Source organism: Aulonocara stuartgranti (assembly GCF_965226115.1).
Source record: "Aulonocara stuartgranti genome assembly, chromosome: 17".
NCBI lineage: Eukaryota > Metazoa > Chordata > Actinopteri > Cichliformes > Cichlidae > Aulonocara > Aulonocara stuartgranti.
Genome location: NC_138953.1, coordinates 22,997,817 through 23,017,579, shown reverse-complemented (window position 1 = coordinate 23,017,579; position 19,763 = coordinate 22,997,817). Strand labels below are relative to the sequence as shown.

Here is a 19,763-nt window from a genome sequence, read left to right as displayed (position 1 = left end):
TAAAAACTTTGGTTGTAAGATTTAGATAATTATTTAATAAAAGCTAGATATTTAAATTGAGAATAAGAAAGAAAAGTATGTCTTTGTGCCCCCTTTCCCTGTTAATGCCCTACCTGGCCCCCTGGCAAAACTTTGCTAGACCCGCCCCTGCACAGTTACCAGCTGTCAGCTACTTAGAAAAGGATCCTGGTGTTATTTGTCTCTCAGAAACAGTTCATAACTTCCCTTCAACTCATTCATGTCACCTAAAAGGTAAACCTGTTTCTCCATCACCTGTTCAGCTCTGATGATTCAGTAAGGACATCTCCTGGTTTCATGTTTCCCTCTCACCACATATACAAACAGACATCATGACCAGCAGCTTTACAGCTGTGGCTCCAGCAAACATCAGCTGATACTAGAAATTAATATTACCGTATTTCCCGGACTACAAAGCGCACCTGAATATTAGCCGCACAAGCTAAAATCAGGGGAAAATCCTGTTTTGTACATACATTAGCCGCACCTGACCAAAAGCCGCAGGTGTTTCAATATTGACTTATCATATGTAAGAGAATATGCACAAAGCAAATTGTCAGGAAAGAGATGGCTGTTTGGAGACACACCCCTTTTATTAATATTTTGAAAATCAAGTTATGGGTACATATTTGCACATGTGCTGTGCTTCATAAACGAGTAACAAATGTAGTACATAACAGTAACCTACAGCACACCAGAAAAATAGATTCGGACTACCTTTTAGGCTCAGGTGCAGTGACACGGCTTTAACAAGAAGAAAAGTCAGTCATTCACCACCATCTTCCTGCGCACTAAAACCACCAAAGTCCTCTTCTCCAGTGTCGGATACGAACAGGCTCAGGATGGCTTCGTCATCCACTCTCAGCTTCTTTCCTTCGTTGTCACTTTCAAAACCAAAGAAATCCTCATTGTCAGTGTCAGAGTCGAACACCCTCTGAAGGGCCGTGGCGGTGTCCTCCTCTTCATCATGCAGCAGTCCAGCCCTTCGAAATCCGTTGGTGATCGTGGATGTTTGCACACTTTTCCACGCTGTCAGAATCCACCGGTAGAGTTGAGCACAACTTGCCTTTCGCAAGTTTATCGCCGCTCATCATCCACGACTCCCGCTGAATGCGTAGCGCTACTTTGAAGTTTGTTTTTCGCGCTACTTGTACGGCACTATGTTGCCTGGCGGATGGACATGTGACCAACATACCACTCTTGAACCCCGATCCTTCCGCCAGGCAACGTAGTGCCGTACAACAGCGGAACAAACAAAACAAATCGTCTTATGATATCACAAAAATCATGGACAATCTACAGAAAAGCCGCACCTGACTAAAAGCCGCAGGGTTCAAAGCTTGTGCAAAAAGTAGCGGCTTATAGCCCGACAATTACGGTAAATACATTCTAACAACAGCTGATCAAGCTTAAACGTGCTGCTGTTGTTTAGCGCAACATCTGCTGGTTTCCTGTTTCTGGCGCAAAGTGGGCGATAAATAAACGAGAGAAAAGCTGATCAGCTGATCATTGATCAGTTTCATGATTGAAGTAGCAACAGGAGAGGCAGGGGAGAGAATGAGAGAAGAGGCAGCTGTGCAGCGTAAAGACAGAATAAATCCAGCTTTGTGTCTTTTTCCATCCTAGCTGAAGTTCGGGACAAACTGCGTCTCTTCTCAGCTCAATACGAAACGTGTAATATTTTCTCTGATTGAGGGACCATTCCATTTTTTTAAGGAGCCGTTGGCAACTCTACTAACTAACCTTATGAATAAAATAAAGTTCACTATCAGTAACATCATAGCAACCGAACAGCTGTATAAAAACTCCGTCAAGCTGGCTAGAACGCAGTATGAGTTATTGCAACTGACAGTAAAAAGTCAGCACAACGAAAATAAACTCCACCTAAACTTAGTTTATATCTGACCCAGATAGACTGCAGGTCATGACTTCTTACCTGAAGTTCAGTTCACCTGACACTCGGACTGGTGGCTGCTTCGGGTCTCTCCTCCTGCCTCCCCTTCCCTCATCCACCTGTTGCCTCTGTGGAAGCCCCGTCATAGCCACCACCAAACAACGGAGTTATTTCTACACATCGACCTGCATCTGGCCAATCCACCACCTCTCATTGTTCATGCCGTTACAAAAAAAATAAAAAATAAGTCAAATAAGCCCGATGGCCAGTCCAGCTATGTTAACCTGCAACCAAATCTGCAGCTCCATACAGCAATGTTACGACTTAGATTACATCTTATAACTCATAACTCTTATGTTAGCTCCCCTCAGTAGCATACTGTCTGAAATATTCCACGGCTGCAATAATTCTTTAAGTGTTATTTTTTTCCTTGGTATTCTAATTTCACCGAAGTTTACTAAACTCAACAAACTTAATATTACTTACCGGGACATTTATTCTGTCCTCATTTTCTTTCACCGAAAAATTGTTTCCTGTAGTGCCGTCTTTCGTGCTTGGCTCTCCTACCTTTGCTAACGTGATGCACATAGCGCAGAAGCCGATGCTGCATTCACTTACACTCGGATATCTGAGCGTCACCGTGAAAACATAATCGGACATTTGATATTTGATTGAATTTTATTGTTTTGCCTTTGGGGTGGCCAGTCTGGTTGGGGGGGTGGCCTGTGCCCCCCCAGGCCACCCCGCTGGACACGCCATTGGTCGTACGACATCAAATGATGGCACTTTTTTTCTCCCTGCCAAGCCCAGCCCATTAAAAATCACTCCCTCCACATCCGTTTCAATGTGGGGAAAAAACAAAACAAAAAACAAACACTGTTTCGTATTTTATTATCATTTCTATAACTGTAGGATAAAACAGCTTGAAGTTCTGCAGGTTGAGTATTTGTGATTTAATGCACAGAATTTGTATTTGTTGCTTTTTGTCTGCTCCTCCTGCACTTTTCCTCCCTTCTGCTTCGCTTTTCATTTTCCTTTTTGATTGTTTAAGGGGAAAGCTTACATCAAATCACATCCGTATCTAGTGCACTTTGTACAGCTCTTCTAATCTCGTTTTTACCTAGCTGGATAAAAGAGTTAGTGGAAAGAAAAGCTCAGTAACTGTTTTCCTTGTGAATCTGTTCTTTAAAGTCAAAAAATAAATAAACAAAAATAAAAACATTCAGTTGTAAAATGTAAATTTTTAGGTGTTGAGCTCACAGTGAAGGAAAACAACCAATTGTAAACCATCATCTTCAACTTTCAGAAACTGAAATGTACTATTTGTTACCATTTTGTAAGGTTGTATAGACAAACTGATGATTCAAAAACTTAAAAAGGATCTGTTTTGTTAATCGGTACAATAAACTATTTTGGGATCTTTAATGAAAGCAAAGTATTTTTGAGTGGTAGCAAAGCAAAGCAAACCCAATCAATCAGCTGTCCTTTGCATTTTTCTCCCCACAATGCAATTGTAAGCCTGAATGCAGCCTCTTACAACACGACAATACAACTGACACAAAGACACACACACAGCAAGGAAAACAGGTCTATCTCAGAGCGTCATCTCCAGCCGGCTCAGGCAGGAAGCAGTGTGGTGAATTCAATATGCAAATGATCTCCATCAGGATTTGTTCAGCGAGCAGCTACCTTCCCACATAACTAAACTTGTTATGTACAAGGCTTTTTATGTGAATGGATAAATGTATACTCACATAACACATGCGGACACACGAACACGCACATGCACTCACACAGAATTACATACATGCACATGAGACAATGAGTTCACAGGAGCAGCTCGACTGCCTGAACAGGCCTCGTTTTCTCACTCTGACCCCAAAGCTTCAAAAAGAGTGAAACTTTCACATGTGTCTATTGTGGTCTCAATTATACTCTCACTGTCTTCATGCACTAATTTGTCGGCTCACCTGCAGACGTGACAGAAAACAAGTTCTATATTTACCTGTCAAAACTTTGCTTCTTCAACTAGCATGAGCCTTTTAATTGGAGCAAAATTTCCAAATGAAATGTGTTTGTTTGTAATTTAGCACGACGCAGCTAATTATAAGCTGATTTTCCAACAGCGGGAGCGGAAATAGGACATTACAGGCGAAGTGGAAAGAAACAGTTCACCCCTCTTACACGGTCTTTGAGATGACTTTTTTATTTCTAGAAATAAGAAAATTATGGGAGAGAAGTGCTCGCAGTTCTTTCAAAAAAAAAAAAAAAGAAGAAAAGAAGATGCTGATTAAAATAGGCGCTGATTTTAGGAGCACATTAGTTAGCAAAGCAGCATTTCAAGTGAAGGACTGTGTATGTGTGCAAGTTTCATGACTGAATAAGCAAGTTTGACAAGGGATTAAGGTGTGTTTGGTCGATGTGGTTTGTCCAAGCAAATCAAATATGTAAATGAACTGGTATTCAGGTTTTTCACAACCTGGAAACAAACTAAGGTGAAACGGTTTTCTGAGGGAGTCCTGAATTGTAGAAGTGAGCCTCATGTGAGAAATTTTACAAACGACTGTGCTCCTGCTTAATGTAGGCCAGCAGCACCAGTCAGGCAATCAGGAGGAGTCATTGTGAAACTCTGAAGAGAGCAGAGCAGAAAAAGGAAAATCACAGCCACATTTTAAATCTCATCTTAAAGCTTTTTACGTAAAAGCCTTTCCCTGTGCTTGAACTGTTCTCTGTAATAATGAAACCTTCAAAATGTGCAAATTTAACAGTCTCCTGAGATGCTGCGTTTCCTGGAGCTATCACTGGTTCAGAGATCTGAAGTAAAATTCCTGCTTCCGTAAGGACTGCTTCACCCAAACTATGCCAGATATCTGCCTGTGTCATACTATTCAGACATAACACAAGATCTGTGTTATAAAGGTTAATTGATAACATAAATGAGCCTTTACACACTCTTCATTCTAAATACAAGCATCATCCACATTTTATTTCTAGTTTTATTTATTTAAATGGACAAACTAACCCTTTAAGGCAGTGGGTTTCCAAATGAGGTCTGTAACACATAGCCAAGGGCAAATAAACCAAATAATCTGCAAATGTGCTGTGATATTAAAAGAGTCCATAACATACATATCTACCAGTGCCTGCAAACAAATTATTGTGTGCTTTACTCCCACCCACTTTATCTGTGTGCAAACAGAAGCTCTTATATGACTGTGACACATCATGTCACATGCGTATATAAGCTGAAAAGGTGTAAAATACGAACAGTTCCAGTGGCATCTACAAGTACACATAGTATGTAAGCATATGCTTAACCTGTGTCAGGATTATGAGGTGATTCCAGGAAAACCTGAAAAAAAATCCCCCCTGTATTTAAAGGGCAGCACTAAGCCACTACAGTGTTACTTAAGAAGAGCGTGCAAAACCATGAAAAGCTTCCAAACTACTATTACAGATCCTGCAGAGAGACCGTTCTGCTCCATGCTTCAATATGCACAGTTTTAAGAAGAATCATGAGTCTGAGTGCACGCTGAGCATTTGTTTGTCTTTTCAGAATGACATGAACACAAGCTTGCTGTTTCTAAATATAAAACCTGCAGATAACCTGAGAGGTTAATGCACAAGAAATGCATTACTCATTACTTAAACCACAGCCTGCAGCCTATCTGCATCGAAGATCAAACACATTTAAAAAAAAAAAAAACACACTTTGAAAACTGTAAAGAATAAAAATATTGCTTAAATTTTTTCAAAAGAGCAGTCCTCCACTGAGCCCTAATTAATGTATGTGGCATAATAAGCCAACTGACTTCAAACTATCTGAACTATGACAGCAAACCAAAGTGAGCACCTTGCATCAGTGCAAGCAGTTTAGAAAATGGATAATACACACAACAAAATGCAATTCACAAGCAAGAGAGCAAAGATTAAAAGAAGATCAAAAGCCAAAAGTTACACCAAGGATAAATGATAAAAACAACTTGCTTATCAATTTGAAACAGAGCCATGCTAGACTCAACAATACAACACAGCATGACTCGACAGTTAAAAACAAAACAAAAAATACCCTAAAATTAAAAAAAGCTACACTTCACTGAGCAACCTAAGAGCTTTTTTCTCTCGAGGTCTACTGTCTTTATTTTAAAAACTAGTGTTCCTGGGTCAATATACACACACACGGCTTGATCCTTTTAGCAGCCAACCTGTAACATGTACAAATAAAGACCTGATGCATAAAAAGCACTTGATATATAAGACTTGACATATATTTTATAACAACTTCCAACCAAATCACAAGCAGAGAAAAAGGCTTCATCCTCACAGCTTTACTCTCGCCCACGCACTTGCATCCATAAAAAGAAAAAAGTAAACACTGAGAAAACAAAGAAAAAGGTGGGGAAGCAGTACTACACCACGCCTAAATCCAAGTTCTGAAATTATCCAGTGCATCTGATTATGTTTTTTTACGTTTTACTTTCAAGGCTATATGCTGTATATGCATCCTATCTGGAAAGTCTCAACATGCAACGAGAGCAACTAAAGATACCTTTTAAACTGCATTGTGTTCTTTTTTGATCAAACTTGCTCATCATAAGAAAAAAAAAAACCATAACATCAACACTTCAAACTATTGCCTCAAAAAGTTCCCATAGAACTGGTGACACGTATTGATCATATCTGGCAGACACAGCAGTCCTTTAACCTCTGATCTCTCTTCAAACATGCACTAGTGACCTTCTTCTAAATCATTGTTTGTTTGTAGCTCGCTGGTGGAGACGGCCACTTTATCAAAGCATGACACTTCTCACTGAGCAGCTTCGTTTCTGCACTAGTTATCATAAGAGCACAGGCACAAACAGCAGTGTGTGTGTGTGTGCGCGCGCGTGTGTGTGTGTGACTGCTATCACTCTGCTAAGACACTCTCACTCAACATTCAGCTAGAAAGGAGTCACATGCAAGAAGAGGCAAGACATGACAACAGGGCTGTGAGGTCACGCCCTGTACAGAGGTGAAAAGAGGAAGAGGAGGAGGAAGGGGGGGGCACACTGTACATGCAGCTCTGAGGCCTAAGCCTGACCCAGTGTTGATTTCATGTTAGCCACTAGTGAGCCAGGCAGGTGAGTTAGTCAGAGGCTCTGTTAGAGCTGCTTACCTTTTCTTAGGTAAATGTTATCTGAGAAATAAAAACAAACAAAAAAGGAAACAAATAAAACAGGTAACTGTAACACAGGTGAAAGCAGTCAAAAATACACACTTGGCTCTCATACTCCAGCTTACTAAGAATACATACACTTACTCACACACACGCACACACACAAAATGTGCATACTATGATGCAAATCCTTGAAATGAAGCGACAAAGAACTCGTAGGGGTCACACATTGACACTATGTTGCAGAAGATTCTTTGGGGAATATAACACTGACTCCATTACATGATATACGCCTCAGTTTGCATCATTTAACATGCAGTGGTGTCAGCCATCCATCATTAGTAGAATATATACACACACACACACACACACACACACACACACACACACACACACACATAATTATACATGTATAAGCTTTCTGACAGGCAGACAGAGAGCTAGTTAATATCAGTGGTTAGTTATATTATAATTGGAACCGACTTTTTAGTGCAAAACACATTTTTTTATTAACACCTGCAAATACTTTCATCAATTTATGATAAATTGATGAAAGTATGATGGATAGAATGGATGATGGATGATGGATAGAAATTGTGAAATTATTTTAAACCCACAGAATTTAAAAGGTAACCCTGCTCAGTTATAGATGTTTGCATGGCTCTCTTTCTTTCTTTCTTTCTTTGCTGATACTGACCTCACTTTTTTTGTGTCTCTTATGCATTTAAGGTCTGCCTCCAGCAAGGTGCTGGCTTTTGGGATGTGCATGTATCTCCCTCTGGAAATCTGTGCCACACGTGGTTATTCATAATAACCTGCCTGTGTATAGGAAGGATGTCCACAGCTAGCAGACTACACCATCAAACATTGCTGCCATTAGCTGAAATACCAGCTGGTTAAACAGGTTCATCTTCTTTTCATCTTATTAATGCACTACTCCACTGATTAAGAAAATGAGCAGTTGAATTCTGGCTTTGTGTGACATATAATTACATGACCGAAGAATTGTGCAACTGCTAATTGTTAGCCACACCAAGCAAACTAATCTGATATTTTGTGTGTGTGACATGTGGCGCAAAGTTGGACACACTTCAGCGACATCTAAGAGGCGCGCACATTACTTGTATGAGCAGGATCTAATCTGAAATATGACACTGTGCTCAGTTTCGATTGTTTACCTACTTTTAGACTAGTCTGTTGCTCTAATCTTTTCATCCTGCTTTATGCATTATCTATCTATTTATTTATTTATTTATTTATGTATTCTGGAAGGAGGTCAGGGTGGATGGTTGGGAACACACAGATCAGACAATCTGATTTAGAGACCAGAGTTTGACATGGTTCCTTAAGCAAATGACACAATGATTATGAATTTAGCCAAAAAGTATTTAAAAACACAATATTTTTTCCTTTTGCCCAATGAATGCTGTAACAACAACAAAAAACAACAACCTGAAAGTAAAAAATGTTGCAAAACTGTTCAGTAAAACCATTTCTTTGACTTGTTCCTGAAGCTAATGCAAATATAAGTCGTGATTTTAAAACAATCATAAAATGGCACAACCATGGATCACAATTCCTTCAAATCATTTGCAATTCAAAAAAAAGGAAGCAAAAACTGTAAATTTACAACACGCACGCTTCACATCAGATTGAATTCTTCAGACTGAAAAGGTTTAACCGAACGACAGAAAAGTTTTTCCAAATCTTCTGATATTTTGCTTAATTTATTTTTCATTAAAAAATTCGTAATCTTTTATGTAAACTTTGGAAAAAAAAATTATATTTATATGTCAGGTTGGATTTTGGGAACTCGTGATGGCTGTTTTGTTTTGTTTTTTAAACATTGCTGTCAAATACCTGGGGAAACCACGTCACTGATTGATAGCGGAACAATCAGTACTTGCAGATGCTTTCACCTGCATTTTCATCTGCATTTTGCAACTTGAACCACACAAAACGCAGATTTGATCTGTTTTCTTTTTGAATGATTATCCCCTGAGATGCGAATGTGAATCATCACCTTGTGGAAACAGATATTGTATAATCACTTTCCACAAGAACAGTTTCTGACTGAAAAGGACACATGGAGTCGATGTGAGGGCAAGGACACTAGAGTCAAGTGAAAATCCAGGTCATCTCCACAACGACTGCGGCGCATCTATCCATCAGGAGGGAAAGTGTCGAGAAAAATAAATGGTCTGAACAAGCCTGGGAGGATGAGTCATCTATCTGAGGGGGAGCTGCATGTGGAAAAATATCTCAGCTGTGAAAGCTTTGACAAAGTTGTGGTGAAAGGGACAAGATTTTCTAAGAAGTTAAGGATGTATTGTTTGGGTAAGGCTGAATGGAAGTGCAAAAGTGGACACTAAAAAAAAAAAAAGCTCCTTTTGTACAACAGGTATCCTGCCTTCGTTTAACACCTGGCTGAGGTGAATGGGATGGATGTGATGGGTGTGATGCTTCGGTTGGATAAATGGCAGTTGAGCAGCCATTACAAAAAAAAAAATTATTTCAGGAGACCTGACTTTCCACTCAGTTTACTTAAAGCATTCTTTGAAAAGTAAATATGGGAGGTGTTCATGTTAACCTGTGTGTGTGTGTGTCTGTGTGTGTGGGTGCATTAACGTCACAACTACAACTGTCAATTGTCACACCAAATATAGCATCCTCTTCTCAGGACAGAAAGAAAACAAACTCACTGCACTGAAGCAAAAGGTAATAATTTGAATAAAACTATTATTTTAAAAGAGCAAATTAGTTTACATTAACGTTGTATACGGTATATACAGATTTGACAACCAACATGTGGTTAACCCTTGTTTATAGTAATTATGTGTCTATTTTTACAAGCACTGCTCAGATTATTGTAAACTAAAGAAATCCTGAAGAGAGGAAAAGCAAATGAGCTGCAGTTAATAAGCCAAAGTACTTTTTGCTCGCCATTGTGTGTTACCCTGCAACACGGGCTATGTGGCACTGCCTGTTAGAGACAAGTGTATGAGCAGGTTTTCTTTGCTGGCATTTCAGTGATAGAAAGTTGTAGGCGCTCAGAGATTCCCAGATAACACAGAGGGACATCGTTTCAACGGTTGGAAAAGATGACACGTTCTGGAGAAAACTTTGAACCAAATTTCCATTTCCACTCCTATACCAGTGCTGATTTTGACACCTTTTGATCAGAAGAAGGTTTTTTGATCAGTTTCCATGAGCAATGACCAAAGCATCAACATTAATTTGTGGCTTATCTGCTCCTAGCTCACATCGCTCTGTCACTAATAGTTTCCCCCCAAAGTACCGGCTAGACAAACTGACTTCACAAGATAAAACTGCCTTTCTACTAGCTGCTGTTAGCTGACACTCAGTTTTATTCCTTATGCAGAGTTTGCTTTGGAGGGGAGGGTGCACAACGCACTGGATTTTTAATGGGAATGTGTTTTCAGTTTTTTAAAGGTTGAAACACTACAAATTTTTTAGACTACATTTGAGTTAGTTTTCAAAAGCTAGTTTTGAATTAGAAATGAACTGATTTTTATTCTTACAAAACAGCATAATCTGTCATGGTACCAGAGATGTAAGTATTACCAGCTGATTTTCTAACAGAAGTGAGTAAAACTTGTGTAAATTTCATAAATGCTGCGTATTTCAGTAACCTTTGACCAGGATTTTGTTTATCTTCACAGTGGTTCAAGAGGACCCTTTATGATACAGAGATCTAAATGTGTGCGTGGTGCACGGGTGCATCAAAGTAATCCTTCCTACCTTCAGGGGGCATGAGGGTCTTGTTGTTTTGTGCACACCAGCCAACTGGGTGCAGCTCAGCTGTCATGACATCACACCAGAAGTCAGCCTTGCGGTCCTCGCCGTAGCCACTGAAGCGCAGGAGCAGCAGCTGGCCACATGTAGTGATGATGGTGGCCACCCAATAAGTGTCTGGGTTGCTCTTATTGGCCACTTCGAGCTTCATGCCAGGCTGGAAGCTGCTCTGAAGGCTGATCTCCACCTATAGAGGAAAACAAAAGGACTTTCAAGTTATAATCTTTTTTTTTTGCTTGTTTTTTTTAAGACGTTTGTCTTACTGTTTTTCCTTAAAAATTGAAGTTAACACTGACATTTGGGAGACCAACAGGGCATGAACACAATCAGAGGATCAGAAGGCAATTTCCATTTATAAACTCTGGTTGTACATATAAACTGTGTCTGACAGCTGAAATATTACAGGTCAACCATGAACCACACTTCAGTGTGCAGGTTTGTGGCCCCTTTGGATACTTTGGCTTTAAAATAAGGGTGATAAGCATGAAGTTTGTTTACATCCTGCTTGACCTCCCTGATCTTTACACTGTAGGTTGGTACTACATCCATAATAAACTATAAAAAAAAAGTATAAAAAGGAATAAACTAGGTAAATTTGACAAATGAACAAAAAAAAAAAAAAAGAGGAACAGTCTTTTTTTGTGGAACTAAAGTAGTGACAGTAGGGGTGTATGACATAACCAAAATAATATTAATAACACTGTGTGGGGGATGAGTTCAGGCGCTGTTTCAAAACTCAGTATTCACAGTAGCAAAACGAGCGTTAAAGGGAACTCCACTCATTTTACACACAAAGGTCAGCTTATGCGAAGTGCTTCACAGCCTGTGAAAACAGTTGCTTAGTGTCTTTCCTTGCTTTGCAGGAGGCCAAAGAAAACAACCCTTGAGAATTTCATTAGGACCGTCATGGCTCGAGCTTCAGACTAGACAAACTAATGAAAGAAAAGTGTTACAAACAGAAAGCATGAAGATTCAAAGACAAGAGCATGCAGGAAGTTGTAATGCAGGAATATTCGTTATGTGCAATCTGGTGCTTCTGGAATTGAACCTACATCAGATATTAAAGGTCAGGATATTTCCACCCATGCATTTTTTTAAAGATGCCATTTCCAGGCACTTTCTGTCTTGTAACTGGAATTTTTTTCAGTTTGTTGGCGGAGATGTCCTCATGCAAAATGATGATGGGAATTTTCTGACATTTGACTAAATAACCAACAATAACAGTGTGAGACTCCAGACTCCATATATCAGTGAGCTACTAAAACCATACATGACATCTAGATCTCTGGAGTCTACTGATCAATGCTGTACCTATATCCAGGCTAAAGACTAAAACAAAGACAAAAGGTGACTGGGCGCTTCTGTTGGACGTAAGATCTGTGGACACTGTTAATATCTTTAAAAAGAAACTTAGGACCCTTCTGTTCAGACTTCTATTTATAAATGTATACTATTTTAATTGTTGGATCTTATTCTGTATTGTTATTTTTTGAGAGCACTATATAAATAAACCTTACTTACTCCTGGGTTCATGTGAAAAAGTGACATTTTCTTGTCAATTCCACCCCATTTCAGCCTATTTCACTTTGCTATGTATTTGTTAAATTATGATCTGAATTTTTTGATCCACATCCAGATCTGGATTGACTCTAAAAGTTAATTATTTACGTTTAACTGAGCCTCACCTCTGGAAAACATTTAGAGCAAATCTATTCATGGCACTTTGAGTACTCCTGCTAACAAACCAATCACATCACCTCCTTAAAGGAAGTAATTGAACAACAGTGTGATATCTAATCTCACATGTATTTTATCAATAGTGTATCACCTGATATTACATATTTACTGACAGGATCAAGTGCTGAGAGTGCCTAAGAACTGCTTTACAGTGCTACTAACAGCATGTAAGACGGGTGTAGGTGAGATTTTAATATTCACCAAACCAAATTACTTTCAGAAAAAGACTAAAACAATCCCTCAGGTTAAATAAAAGCCTCTCAGTTTGTCCTTGTGCAGAAAAAGCGATAAATCTGTATATAAAAGAATAATGCATTTCCACCATAGCCACAAGCTGCTGTACAATTCTAGAGAACATTACAAGCCCAGCAGGATGTTCACATTCAACACTAGAAAAAAAGAAAAAACACACACACACACACACACACACACACACACACACACACACACACACACACACACACACACACACACACACTCAGAAGTGAATGGAAAAGCCAACATCTTAGAAATAAACACAATACAAATGGCCCCGTGACTTCCTGCTACAACAATGCAAACGTGCTGTATCACTCTGGCTGGCTTATGTAAGAGAGCTACGGGCAGCCTCAGCAGCAAACACTGACTCTGTGTGTGTGTGTGTGTGTGTGTGTGTGTGTGTGTGTGTGTGTGTGTGTGTGCGCGCGCGCGCGCGGGGATGTGTGTGCACAAGCCCAAGAGAAATCACTGTTTCAATTTGTCCAGGCAGAGAGAGAAATGAGGGCTGCACTTTACTGAATCACATTTTTCTGGGGAATTCATGGTCTGTTTCCCAGTGACTCAATCCACTTACCAACAGGGCAATTTAGGCTCCCAAGAAACCCCGTCCCCTCAAATCACCACAGACAGTTTGTCCAACATTGAGGCGCACTTGTAAAACTCACATATTTTAATCTTGGTTTTATTACACTCAACACTCAGTGACGTAAGAAAGTGAGACACTGACACACATATTTTACACCTCTGAAGCCCGTCCTCCCGGCAGCTGAGCGCGGTGAGTCTCATAAGAGCAGACAGCTGCTCCGCTGGACAAACACACGGTCATCTGAGGTGGATAAAGACTTCGCATCCAGGATCAGCTCTATTCGCCCATCTGGCCCTCTCCTGTGATGTAATGTATTAATGGAGGCAAAGCTGAGTAACTATTACTTATAGGGTGTCTTTTCTGGAGGACTGCTAGTAAAAAAAAAAATTAAATAAATTAAATAATTAAATAAATTAAATAATTAAATAAATTAAATAATTAAATAATTAGATAGATAGATAGATAGATAGATAGATAGATAGATAGATAGATAGATAGATAGATAGATAGATAGATATGTAAAACCACATGCGTTTTTTGTTCGTTATATGATTATTATTAACCCTGTAATTAATCAGTAGTGAAATTTAAGTCTGAAACTAACCCTCTGTTTAAGAAGAAAAACAAAGACTCCTTGATAAAATTATTAGTGCTGCATTTTTGGATGCTGATCTAAAGTAACTAGGAAAGCTGTTAGAGCCAGCTATTGTAACTAGGATATGGGGTGTGGAGAGTGGGGGTGGTTTGTTACAATTTAATGTTGTCCTCTATTCATGTAGTGCCATCTGCAATAACACTAATCTCTAATTTGGGCAGCAGCACAGGCAGAGCAGTGGATCTGCGTGTGTGCTGCACACAGGAGGAGGGAGACCCGGGGGACTTTGTTCCCACTTACTGCATGATGAGAAAGTAAACTATGTACATACAGACACCAGCAGTAGAGCACTAATATGGGCTCAAAATGTGGTCATAAATATTTTGTACTTGTAAATCGGTTTTGTACTTGTAAATCAGGATTTGTATGTGTAAAAAAGATTTGTATGTGTAAAAAAAAATTTGTGTGTGCGTAAAAAAGATTTGTATGTGTAAAAAAGATTTGTGCGTGCGTAAAAAAGATTTGTGTGTGGACAAAAAAAACCCTGCAAGTTACAAGTATGAATTTTGACCCTATTTTTCTTCCTTTCATCTGATTGGTCAATGTCATGTCAATCACAAATGTAACAATCCAATCAGAGAACAGATGGGTTTGGCTGTCGAGGGGCGCTTTTTTTGAACTGCAGGTCCTTGAAGGGAATAAATGCCCTTTTACATGCCAAGTCCACACACAAATCTTTTTTACCCACGCACAAATCTTTTTTTACACATACAAATCTTTTTTACGCACACACAAATTTTTTTTACACATATAAATCCTGATTTACAAGTACAAAACCGATTTACAAGTACAAAATATTTATGACCACATTTTGAGCCCATACACTAACTTACAACTGAGATAAAGTACTGTGCAAAAATCCTGAGCCACCCCCACCTTTGTATTTTGCTTTCAAGCAGCCAGACTTTTATTTGGACCTTTGCTACTTTTTCACAGATATTCAGTACAGTCCTTGTACCTGACCACTTTTGGAGAAATGCGTTTTTTGTTTGTTAAATCGCTGAGCACAGACCTGTGAATTATTGAAGCATAAAAAGCAACACCTAACTCTAAGAATGAACCAGTGGACCCATCTACACACAGGAAACTTATTTTAAATGATATCTTAAGGTACTTTGTTACTATAGCCTGTCACAAAAACACAAATTGTTTCAGTTTCTTTAACTAAATCCCAAAAAGCCAAATATGATACAGTCTGACAAGAATAAAATAGTAATTATCCACCACCAAGGTGCATCCTAAAGAGGAATACATTAAAAACCTGGCATATATTCCGTATGGTGTGTCCCTAAAACAAATTTGAGGAAACTGGACAAGTGGTGAACTAGTTGGTGACCCCTGAGCAACTTCCTTTGGGGTGGCTCACAGAATTAAATACTAAAATGCCATAAAAGACACCAAGCCAAACGGTTTAAATGTAAATTAAATAACATTAAACACAGTTTTCGGTTTCAGCGGCTTGAACATTCAGCTGGCCCACAAAGACAAACCACTTCCCTACTAGTCTTTCTTCTGTGGTTTCTGTGAGCAGACAGAAACAATTTCCACCTTCTAATAAACATATTTAAGCTACTTCAGCTGGAAGGAGAGCTGTGAGATGGACACTAAACATCAGCGACAGCAGGTGAATTCGACATGTTAAGCAGGCAACATAGTCGGTGATGGTCGACTCAAGGCCCGGTTTACCCCTCAGCTGGCCCTGACCAGGACAGCCCAAACCAACTTCAGCCTAGCAAATCAGAGCAAAGCAGAGCACAGTTGGCCTATAGACTCACTACCAAGAAAAGTACCTTTCTCTTTCACCTCTTAGCTCTCCAAAAATCTGTGGTCTGAGTAGCATCAGTAGTGATTATATAGATTTCACTTTTAAACAAGCTCTAGGCTGTGGTACATTGTTTTGATATCTGATAATGCAGCTTTCTAGAGAACTAAAACTGTAACCCAGTTCTAGTTCACACAAAGATAATGATCTGGGCATAGTGCAGCGCAGTCATATCTAGCATGCTCAGTATTTTGCCACTTTGTCACACAGCCTCTGGTGCGAGTTTTGCACAAAAAGTGCTGATTTTTAACATGCAGATGTTTTAGTGCCTACTCGAAACTGTTTTATTGTCGTCTGGCTAGCTGAGTAACTTGCTGCACCAACTGAGAGTTTACCCCATAAAATATAACACAGTGAAACCTGAGTCACTGAGCTTGAGCTTTATACTTTCAAGTTTCATGTTCTGATATTACTTTAACAACAGAATAACCTTGTTAATGTCACGCTGAAGATTTCACACAGACTGCACATGTCTATCTGAGTGTTTTGCTGCAAGTAGGAACGACTGGTCTGCCATACGTCATGCATCTCAAAAAGATGACATGTCTGGACACCACACAAAGCACAGGATTTGTGAGCAAACTCCATGCAAATACATAATCAATATACATATAAATTCCATGTTTGGAAATACTCTTTTATTTATTTATTCATTTATAAGTGCTACATGGCTCTGAAAGCTTATCCAAAAGTAGAGCATAAACAAGGTCGATAGTAAAAAAAAGGTGCTCTGTTTAGGATAAAATCATGTAATAAATTTATTCTTGCAGCAGTTCAGCAAGCATAATAGACCAAATTGACTCCAAGTCTTCATCAGGATCTGACAAATACAAATTTGTAAATTCCACAAAAAGGCCGAAAGCAACAATGAATTAAATCCTACTAAGACGCTATTGTGTGTGGCTCTGAAGTCTCATACTGTATATCCTAATCCTGCGATACAGAGCTCCACTTTTGTCCAAAAACTATCACAAAAACACAACAAAAAGCAACACTGTTGCACTGGTGGCACTGACTGGTATTCATTATGACAAACACAAACAGTGCTGTTTGTTTTGACTAAAAATCATGCTGTCTGGATTTGCCCAACAGAAAACAGTCCTCAAAAAATTCACTCGGCCAGAAATGTGGTAGTCCAAGACTATCAAGAAAGACATATGAACACATTGTTGAAAGGAGAAAAATGCTACACTGGTGATACTTAGATAATGTCCTAATATCATTATAATGACTGCTTTCATTTGCCACACCTACTTCAGGGCAAGAAAACAGGAAAGACTGGGTATGATGATAACATTCAAATATAGTCTCAGGAAAAGTGAATGAACAGCTGGTCCTTATTATGTTATTTATTTGCATCTATTGTCATGTTTTCTTTGGTACCTAATTAGGTACCTAAAATGGTATTTTAAAAAAAAGAAAAAGAAATGCCAAAGGTCGCCCAACAACGCGTGCGTCACAAGGAAACAAAGACACTGAATCCTCTGTTGAGGCTTGAACACAGCACTGCCCTGTTTTGGTTCTCTCCCATGTGTTGTTAAAGGATCTCTGCATATGGCACTTATCTATGAGGCTGTATTTAAAGGATTAACATGTCAGGTGAAGTTTGTAGACAGTCACTCACATGCTTGAAGTTGGTGTGAGGGGCAGCGTCGGCCCCATTCTCCTCCAGGTACTCCTCCCAGTTAAACTCCACCTCTTCCTCCATCGAATCTGCATCTAAATGAACAAAAGTCAACTGTACATTAACCAACAATAAGACAGATACTTAAAACAACAATTTAGCTCCCAGCTGATTTTTGTTTTTACTGTTACTTATTGCCTCATTCGTGCCCAGGAAACAAGGAAATATACCTAATAAGAACGGAGGCTTTCAGCTCTTCATCACACTCCCTTTGAATATTTAGACAGTTTAAAATTGTTGTTACACAACAAGAACATCAGGCACTGCCACTGGAAAATGTCATCTTATTTATTAACAGGCCTAAGCAGCTGTTGGCCCATATCTCAGTGCATCCCTAATGCAGGTAGCAATTAAACACAGAGCTGTAATTTCTTGTAAATGTAGCTAATTTTGCCTAAGCACAAAATCCACAGTAAACTATCTGGAGGCAGTTTGCGTGCACAGCGTGCTGCAGGTTGTCTTACATAATGTCATTAATGTTTCTCCTGAAGGTGATTGAAGCTGATGCAGTCGAGGCATGCGTCAGGGTTTTTTTCCCCATCAGTATGTTTCTGTGTGAGTGAAGTATGTGAAGGCTGTGTGTGTGTGTCTGTGTGTGTGTTTCAGTGTGTGCCGAATCTCTGGAGACTCCTCAGAGTGAAAACTGAGGGACTGAACCTGTTCTGTGTAATGAGAGGAGATGGTAGCGAGCTGCTATTTTGATGGAGTTTGTTTCTAATAGACTGAAGTGTCTGCTCTCATTTTTCCCATGAATGGACATACGTGGCTTCCTCCCCTTAGTGGTCATTTTTCACTTTGTATATTATTAAATTAGTACATGTTTTTTCTTGTTTCTGATCATCAGCCAAAATTCAGACAATTTCATATTACATAGAGACTGCCTGACAATGCAGAATAAACTGTTCTAGATTCACACTGCATAGTAAATTCATTCTGTACATATGAGATCTGTCATAATCCACCGCAGTGGTTTCCAAGCTGTGTCCTGTGGCCCAACAGAGCACCTCGAGGTTAGTCCAGGTGTACCTTGGGTATTTGTGTTAACTTAACATTATTAGTGCAAATTTAAATTCATGATATCAGTTTAAAGAGTCTGACAATAAGATGGGTGAGGTAACAGAGATAACTTTCCTGTGTGCAACACACAACTGCTAACTGAAATGGTTATGCTATTAAAAGTGCCTGCATCTGAAAATACAATCAAAAGAGGAACTGACAACACTTCAGATGACAAACAGGCTATTTTCTGCAGATATGAACACATGTGCGCCTTGTACTGTGTTTTTTGGGACACCTTACACAAGAAACACAAAAATAAGCAATTTAACACCAACATTAAGTTACACGATATGTCAGTGCATGTCGCCTCAGCTTCTCTTACAGGGAGTGCAGAATTATTAGGCAAATGAGTATTTTGTCCACATCATCCTCTTCATGCATGTTGTCTTACTCCAAGCTGTATAGGCTCGAAAGCCTACTACCAATTAAGCATATTAGGTGATGTGCATCTCTGTAATGAGAAGGGGTGTGGTCTAATGACATCAACACCCTATATCAGGTGTGCATAATTATTAGGCAACTTCCTTTCCTTTGGCAAAATGGGTCAAAAGAAGGACTTGACAGGCTCAGAAAAGTCAAAAATAGTGAGATATCTTGCAGAGGGATGCAGCAGTCTCAAAATTGCAAAGCTTCTGAAGCGTGATCATCGAACAATCAAGCGTTTCATTCAAAATAGTCAACAGGGTCGCAAGAAGCGTGTGGAAAAACCAAGGCGCAAAATAACTGCCCATGAACTGAGAAAAGTCAAGCGTGCAGCTGCCAAGATGCCACTTGCCACCAGTTTGGCCATATTTCAGAGCTGCAACATCACTGGAGTGCCCAAAAGCACAAGGTGTGCAATACTCAGAGACATGGCCAAGGTAAGAAAGGCTGAAAGACGACCACCACTGAACAAGACACACAAGCTGAAACGTGAAGACTGGGCCAAGAAATATCTCAAGACTGGTTTTTCTAAGGTTTTATGGACCGATGAAATGAGAGTGAGTCTTGATGGGCCAGATGGATGGGCCCGTGGCTGGATTGGTAAAGGGCAGAGAGCTCCAGTCCGACTCAGACGCCAGCAAGGTGGAGGTGGAGTA

At 39.5% G+C, this 19,763-nt stretch overlaps 1 protein-coding gene across 3 annotated transcripts in view; it reads right to left on the bottom strand.

Annotated features, from left to right (window-relative positions):
- Window positions 1-19,763, bottom strand: part of sfmbt2 (Scm like with four mbt domains 2) — a 65,441-nt gene that overhangs the window by 36,845 nt on the left and 8,833 nt on the right. For 2 of the 3 annotated variants that reach the window (XM_082511518.1, XM_082511519.1), the window contains exons 3-5: window positions 17,566-17,660; window positions 10,830-11,070; window positions 7,068-7,088 (exon numbers count right to left, since the gene is read on the bottom strand). In XM_082511518.1, the coding sequence (XP_082367644.1) occupies window positions 7,068-7,088; window positions 10,830-11,070; window positions 17,566-17,660 (357 nt within the window). The remainder of the gene's footprint in view (window positions 1-7,067; window positions 7,089-10,829; window positions 11,071-17,565; window positions 17,661-19,763) is intronic. The other variant, XM_082511520.1, reaches the window with a different exon arrangement.